Source organism: Quercus robur, chromosome 3 (genome assembly GCF_932294415.1).
Source record: "Quercus robur chromosome 3, dhQueRobu3.1, whole genome shotgun sequence".
NCBI lineage: Eukaryota > Viridiplantae > Streptophyta > Magnoliopsida > Fagales > Fagaceae > Quercus > Quercus robur.
This window is the reverse complement of record NC_065536.1, coordinates 45,390,684-45,398,237: the sequence shown is the minus strand read 5'-3', so window position 1 is coordinate 45,398,237 and position 7,554 is coordinate 45,390,684. Positions and strand designations below refer to the sequence as shown.

Below are 7,554 nucleotides of genomic sequence, written 5' to 3'. Positions count from 1 at the left end.
CTATAGGGGGAAAGCTACTGTGGATGAAGTGAAGTATGTGTGAGTGTGTGTGTGTGTGTGAGAGAGAGAGAGAGAGGGAAGTAAAATAATGTCAAATTGGAGTTCAATATTTGTGGACTTTGAGTATTGTAATATGCAAATTCGTACATGGAAAATTGAAGAAACAAAAAAGATAATTCTACGGAAAATGTGCATGTAGAATAAGATAATTACATCTTTCTAATGGTCTGATGGGTCACCAAAAAAAAAATAAAAGATAAAGGGAAAAAAAAAATTGTAATTGTGAGAAGGGGGAAAAAAACAACAGTAGCATTCTAGTTTGTTGGTGCCCATTGGTTAGAATAAACCAAATTACCCTTTCATTTCATTTTCTCTAAAACATTTCTTCAGGAAATAGTTCCTCCTTGAGTGAAGGAGCTATCCATTGAATCTGAATGTATGTAATCTCCCAGAGATCAGTACCTTCTTTCTGCACTAAAATACCCTTTTCCTTCATCTGTGTGATCATCTTTTTCAACAAGTCTGGGACTAGTTCTTCAATTTTTGACGTACCATACTGTCCCAAATCAGCTTTCATACATGTATCCATTCTTCTTAACACCCCTAGCCAGAATGTCCGAAATCCAGGGCCCTCTGATATCTGTTTTAAGAACTGCAAGAATACATTTGTCAAGAGCTCCATTGCAATCTCTAGGGTCCGTTCCATACTTCTCATCTCCCTCTCTGAGTTCTCCCTTCTTGAGTATTCTAACATCTTTTCATGCAAATCATCGACCATTGCAAAAATGACAAGGTTAAAACAATTCATACAGTTGGTTGGTGAGAAATCCAAGTCCTGAGCCAGTGAGAAGCTTTTTTGAAGAGCTACGATTGCATGGTTTCTCATCTCTTCTCGCCGGGCTAAGCTGGACTTTCTAAGTGCTTCCCCTAGTTTAAGAAATAAATTCAAGGTAAAGTTTGAAGAGCCAAGACTCTTTGAATTTTCCTCTAAAGAGGAGTTACTTGTATTGCTTGAGACACTCGAATTGTTCTCTGCGTGATGATTTTTATACCATTGGGTCAACAAATTCACAGAATCTGCCATTAGGTCCAGTATCTTTAAATTCTTCTCCAATGGACTGTTCTTGAGAGCAACAAAACTAAATGCACAATCTATACAGTAGACATAGTTTGTCCGTGAAACATGGGTCCCATCTGACATCAACACGATCAAAGCCTCAACTCCCTGATCATAGGTTTCAGAGTGCCGCCCAGTGACTGATAACAAATGAAGGACTGATTTCCATCCAAGTTGGGTTTGCAAGTTTGCAGGATACTCAATAAGAACCTTGCTCACTGATTGTGTTATGAACTCACAACATGTGTCCAGAATTTCTTTGTCGAGTTTCCACATTAAATTGATAGACTTGAAAATGAGCTCCTCAGGGATTTTGTCAACACGATATGTGCTGAGGAGCTTAAGGCAGACTTTGAAAAGGCCTAGAATGGCCTTCTCTGCAAATGGAATTGGAGAGAACAAAGGAAACTGAGCAACTGATAGCATATAATCATGAAAATTAGTCCAAAATGACTGGAACCTATGTATGTTGGCCAAAGCAATGGCAATGACCAAGTCCCAACAGAACCCAACAGTTTCTTCTTCTTCAACAGGTGTGCTGAACTTTTGGCCTTTTCCAGCAGCTGCAAATATCAGAGAGCGCCCAAGATTGAGCAAAGCATCATCAGGCAAGTTTGAACTATTACTGAAGATATTCCCAATACGGCACTGTTTGATGATCTTCAGATTCTGTTCAAATTCACTTAGGTTTAGGGACAAAGAGTCTTCCATGCTCTCAAGTGACAGAAAATGAGAAAATCGACTAATAGTGCCAGAAGCCTGGCGGCTTCCAAATTTAGGGTCATGAGAAGGGAAGATTATGCCTGATTCAGGTTCCTTTGGGACATCAGATGATGAGGCGGAAGCACTATCAAATTCAATGACAGATTGAGGAAGTAGCTTTAGCCTTTTAAGTTTCAATAAGCAATCCACAATATTTCTCCATCCCCCTCGAATTGATTCCCCAAAGTTGTTGGCGATGGTGAAAACAGCCAGTGTAGCCATTTTTGGCTTCAAATCATTGCTAAAAGCAAAAAGGGTTTCTTCTGTTGAGGCATACGGATTCAACAGTGTAGTGAATTTACAGAATGAGGCAAGGAGCTGATCTAGAGTGTCTTCTAATCCATACTGAGCTATCCTGGCTATTGAGATTAGCATTTCAGTGCATTCCTGGAGCAATTCTTCTTCATCAGTATGCTCAAAGAATGCACAGAGAGAAGCAACTGTGGGGCCAGCAATGCAAGCAAACATATCTCTTCCCAACCGACGATCAAAATCACATAGTATGAGAGGTTGTACAAGTTTAGATCGGTTTATCAGCTCAATCCATTTGCTTGGATTCATTTCTACTGACACACCAGACTGACCAAAAAGGGTGATCGCTTTGTTTGAAATGGAATGAAAAAGCTCAGAGAGATACTCCCTTGGAAGATCCTGTCCTCCATTGATTGCCCTATTGTTCCTGATGAACTCTTCTTCTGTCATCTTCTTCTTCACTTGCGGATTGTGTTGATCAGTATTGAGCATAATGACGGAGTAGCAAAGAATGAAAACTGCGTCCTTGCTTACAAAAACATCTGAGGATTGTTCATCATAGAATCTCTCTGAGAATGCTTCAAGGATCCGTTGGATCTTTTGGGCCTCTCCTGGCAAACGAAAAGTTTCTAGATAAGATCGTAGAGCAATATCAAGAACCATGCCTGAAAATTTAAAGGTATCTGTGAATTCTCTAAGAACTTCAATGTTAAAATGACTAGGGTCACCAAGATAATCCCCAATCATGTTCTTGTCTAGTCCAGGAGTACAGCGGAAGAAGAAAGCATAGGCTTTTGGATCTGGAGGATCAGAAACCAACTTAGAAAATTTCAGGTACTCCAAACCCTTCTTTTCATCTCTATTGAAATGGCTTGCTGCAATCAATATTTTCTTTTTCTGTGCTTTCCTTATCCTAACAAAGTCCACCCAAGATTCCAATTCATCTTTGGATTTCTCCTCCCAAAAGGGACTATACTCGGTTATCACAACCGGGTACGGACCAATAGGGCTCGAATCATCTTCTTTGTCAATATTATCTGCAATGTTGTGAATCATGGTTGCTAATCCTTCAAAGGCCAGTACCTGTAAAGTGGTCACAGGGCTAGTCATTGGGAACGAGTTCTTGCAAAGTAGCTTTCCAATTTCCTCAAACAAACTTCGACTAAGGGGATCACAATCATAGTTCACGTAGACTTCAATTATAAATGTTGGTTGCCTGCAGAAATTAATAAGTCCTTCAAGTGCAACTTCTTGAAGTGACATTGAGCTTGCAAGAGGAACAACTCTAAGCAGTACAACTGCAAAGAAAGCTTCTAGTTGGAGACGAATAAACCTGCCAAAACTCACCTATCTTAGTACCAATTCTCCAAAACAAATGTATAGGTTTACATTGTACTAGCAATGTAAATCTTACATGGTAGACCAAACAAATGTATACAATGTAAACTAAGAATCTTCATTTTTTGGTTTTTTTAAAACAAAATCCTAACCTGCGAAGAAAGTGGTAGATATTCAAAACAGTGCTACAAATCATGGATAAGACAAGAGGGCTCGAACAAGTCCCGTAGTGAATCAAATGATGAAACAGGTCGTCTTGAATCATCCTCAAAAGCTTCGAATGCCTCCCAATTTCTTCTCCGCTCAATTCAATGGCAGAATTGATCAAAACCAGCGCGAAATGCTGAACGTCTTCATCTGGGTCCTGAAATGTAGACCCTTCCATCTCCACAACTCGAACAACATTGAGCAGAGAGCACAAGAAATGAAAGATATCAACTGCAGATCGAATGCCATACCCGGAATTCAAATCAGCATCAGCATCACCACCACCAGAAGAATTATCCGTACCAGTCTCAGATTCAGATCCAGATCCAGATTCGGATTCGGGTTCGGATTCAGAATCCTTAATGGCGAGATCAGGCAAGCGAGAGAATATTATCTGAATCAGCTCATGCAATGCATACCTCGCATTGCGCTGAAGCAAATCACCTCTCCCTGCCGAATGTTGCACCACTTGAAAACACGTATTAACAATGTTACAAACCACGTGATCGGTTAACAAAACCGAGGCACAGTGCTTCATGATGGCGGTTAAAACCTGCAAAATCCTCATCATCACGGCATCCTCTGTAGAAGAATCTGTTTTCTCTAACCGGCAGCCGGCGATGGCGGTTACAATAGAATTGATAGCCTCTTTAGCTCCTTTTGTCTTCTCATCGAAGATTTCGAGGTTGAGGATTTTTAACAAGGCGTAGAGAGCCACGCCTGTTGCGGCAGCGGGAACGTCGTCGCCTTGAATGACGTGGAGGAATGGGGAGATGTAGATGGCGGGATCGATGTTGTGCCATTCTTGCTGGGGATTGAAGATTAAGGCTCGAAGCGATTTCAGAGAATGTAAGGCGGCGGAATCGAAATGGTCGTCTGAAGAGAAGTAGTATGGAGAGGTTGGTTCTGGAGGACGGCGAATTACGGCGAGAAGGGCACTTACTTCTGTGTTTAGCATGCAGGAAAGTCCCAGCTCTTTCCTTTTTGTTTTTATTTTCTTTCTTTCTCGGTTGTTGTTTTCATATGCGTCTTGATTTTGATCCTCCATTGTAATCAGAGGAGGGAGGTGACGAAGAAAGAAAGAATGGAAAACTCCTTTTTTTTTTTCTATTTTTTTGGGAGTTTAAAAAACGGTTTGGGAACGGAAAGGGAGTGGTTTGGGGGGAAAATAGAATTTGCGGGCCCAAGTTTTCTTTGCAGCTAGTTTTTTCAACAGTAATGAATAAAATCAGGATCTTTCTCAGGAAAGGAAAAAAGAAAAAAAAAAAAAAAGACAATATTTTGTACTTGTTAATGTGGCATATTGTTAATGGTTAGTAAAAAAAGTTATGTTAATGGTGAATCTAAATGAAAAGCAATACAAGTTTGCCAATTAAGTTGTAAAAAATTTCTCAAAAACAAAAAAAAAAAATGTTGTAAAAAAGATTGACAATTTTTTGTGTGTATATACACGACTCAAAAAGGAAAAAATAATAATAATAAAAGAAAGAAAGAAAATAAAACCAGGAGTAATAAATGGTAGAAATATTCCGTTCATTTACAACCATACAAATTAAGTAAAAAGTAGATTAAACCAGGTAAGTTAAATTAACCTCTTGTCTAGAGGATAATCGGGCAATCATTCAATTTCCATGTTCTTGGCCTAAATCCATTCTATTCCATTTCATCTAAAACATAGTCAAATAAACCAAAAAAAGAAATGTCTATCCAAAAATACCCCTAATAGTTTACTCATATTTCCTCATTCCTCCAAATATCATACTACCAAAATGATTACAATCCCATGATCACACCTAATTTTACGAGTAATTATATGGTGCTCCTAAAATATAATGACGTTGTACTTACTCCTCTCACATGTATGATGGAATGTGCTATCCACCATGAACACAAGAGGAATGTGCACCACATCACCATGGTTAGAGATCTTCCAATAGTTTTTCTAATTTTAAACCCTATTGAGTTATTAACTTATGATAGGAGTTTTCTCCCAAAAAAAAAAAAAAAACCTATGATCGGAGTTATTATCAAAATAAATAAATAAATGAATAGGACCTTATGTTTGGAGCAATCTACTATTGACATTATTTTTGTTATACACAAATTACAACTTGACATATTTATTAGTTGTAAAATTAAGATAATTATAGAAATTAAGATAATTATAGAATACCCTACAATAAATACGTACCTCATTCACTCACATTATGCTCAAAATAAACAGTTAAACACCATAGATTGGCGGAAACTATAAAGCCATAATTCATATTGCCATATTTACATCAGTAAAGCCATATTTAAACACCATATTGATACCTTTTCGTTTCCTCAAAATGCTTAATGTAATAATCATTTTAAAACTTGATATCTACAATGTCAATCCAACGGTTTTCTTTCTTTTTGGTTACCCGATCCAAATGAGCTCTTTAGTTCATGCCACAAGCTAAACAGCGTATCAAGAGCATCAATGTCGTCCAAATTACAATTTCCAGTTTTGGAGACTGGAATTAGCATCAACATATCATTGCCACTTGCAAGTTGCAACCCATAGCTCTCTGGGCATGCTAAAGAGGTAAGCCGGTATAGGAAAACAAGCTCCTGGTCACTTCTATAATAGCAAATTCCTTTGTAAACGGGTGGCATTATGTAGCAAATAGTAGTCAAGTCGACAGTTAACCTTTTCGATCATATGGTGGAATACCTAGACAAGTACTAAAGATTAAAATTGTAAAAGTAAACATGGTGAGACACTTCTAAGTCATCGTTAGGAATGAGGAAAATGAATAGAATAAAAATGAATGAAAAAAATAATTTTAAAATATTCATCTCTTTCTTTGTTTGAGAGTTTTAATGAAGAGAATAGAAAGTCTATTCCTTTATTTGGAAGTTTAAGTACAGGGAAATGAAATTGGTAGAAGAGAATACTCGTTTTTCTCTATTTTCTCAAAATCTCAAATTTTCATTTCCTCCAAAATTAGGAGGAATTGGAAGAAATGTAATTAAATTTAATGAATTATTTACTAAAATTCCCAAAATACCCCTACGTATTTAGCCATTTATTTTAAAATAGAAGTTTAATAATAATATTGTTATAAAATGATTTCATTATTTTATCTCTATATTACTCCTAAACAAAATTACTTACCTTTCATTTATTTTCATTCATTTATTTTAAAACATCTAAACATGGTTATTTAATTCAATTTAATTCAATACAATTCTTTTCCATTCATTTCTCTTACTTAAATACATTCTATTTCATTTCATTACTTTCCAATCTTTTATGATCATTCCATTCAATTTCATTCTATTTCCTTATGAACTCCCAAATGAAGCCTATATCAAATAGTTAATAACATAGTGGTATATGATTACCTAATAACCATCGGTGGCTATACAGAATAGGATGGACGAGAATTTCATATCATTCTAGGTTAAGGTAATTACATGCTACCCCAAAAGCTACCATCCAAAATATGTGTATGTGTGCCCCCGTGTGTTTTAATATAATTCCCTTTTTTTAATCTAAAATAATTTCATTTCAAAGACAACTTTGGCATGATACTAATGGTTTCACAATAATTAAGGTAATGAATCAACCAAGATGCTATTTATCAACAGCTTGACCTCAACTCAAGAAAAAAAAAAAAAACTTGTTTCGTAATTCTTCTTTTTTTTTTTTTTTTTTTTTTTTTTTTTTTTTTTTGGAGACAACCAATAGTGTTTTGTAATTCTTTAACAAATGCACAAAACTCTTAAGTTTAGGCTCAAGAACTAAACAAGCCAAATTCAAACATGATAACGTGTTTGTGAACAATTTTGTGAAAATAAAACTTGTAGACTTGGTATTGAATTGTGTAAATTTGTAAATAAGTTCA

At 36.4% G+C, this 7,554-nt stretch overlaps 1 protein-coding gene across 1 annotated transcript; it reads right to left on the bottom strand.

Annotated features, from left to right (window-relative positions):
• Positions 1-247: 247 nt before the first annotated feature.
• On the bottom strand, positions 248-4,724 carry LOC126719648 (ARF guanine-nucleotide exchange factor GNL2). Its single transcript, XM_050422181.1, has 2 exons — positions 3,622-4,724; positions 248-3,464 (listed from the first exon to the last, which is right to left on the bottom strand). Exons 1-2 carry the CDS (start codon positions 4,722-4,724, stop codon positions 374-376), a joined length of 4,194 nt encoding a protein of 1,397 aa, XP_050278138.1. The 3' UTR covers positions 248-373.
• Positions 4,725-7,554: the final 2,830 nt, after the last annotated feature.

Excerpts from the sequence above, each read along its gene's own strand:
- LOC126719648 (XM_050422181.1), bottom strand. The coding sequence starts at position 4,724 with ATGGAGGATCAAAATCAAGACGCATATGAAAACAACAACCGAGAAAGA. Across the intron at positions 3,465-3,621 it reads ATCTACCACTTTCTTCGCAG|GTTTATTCGTCTCCAACTAG; the intron begins GTTAGGATTTTG and ends GAGTTTTGGCAG.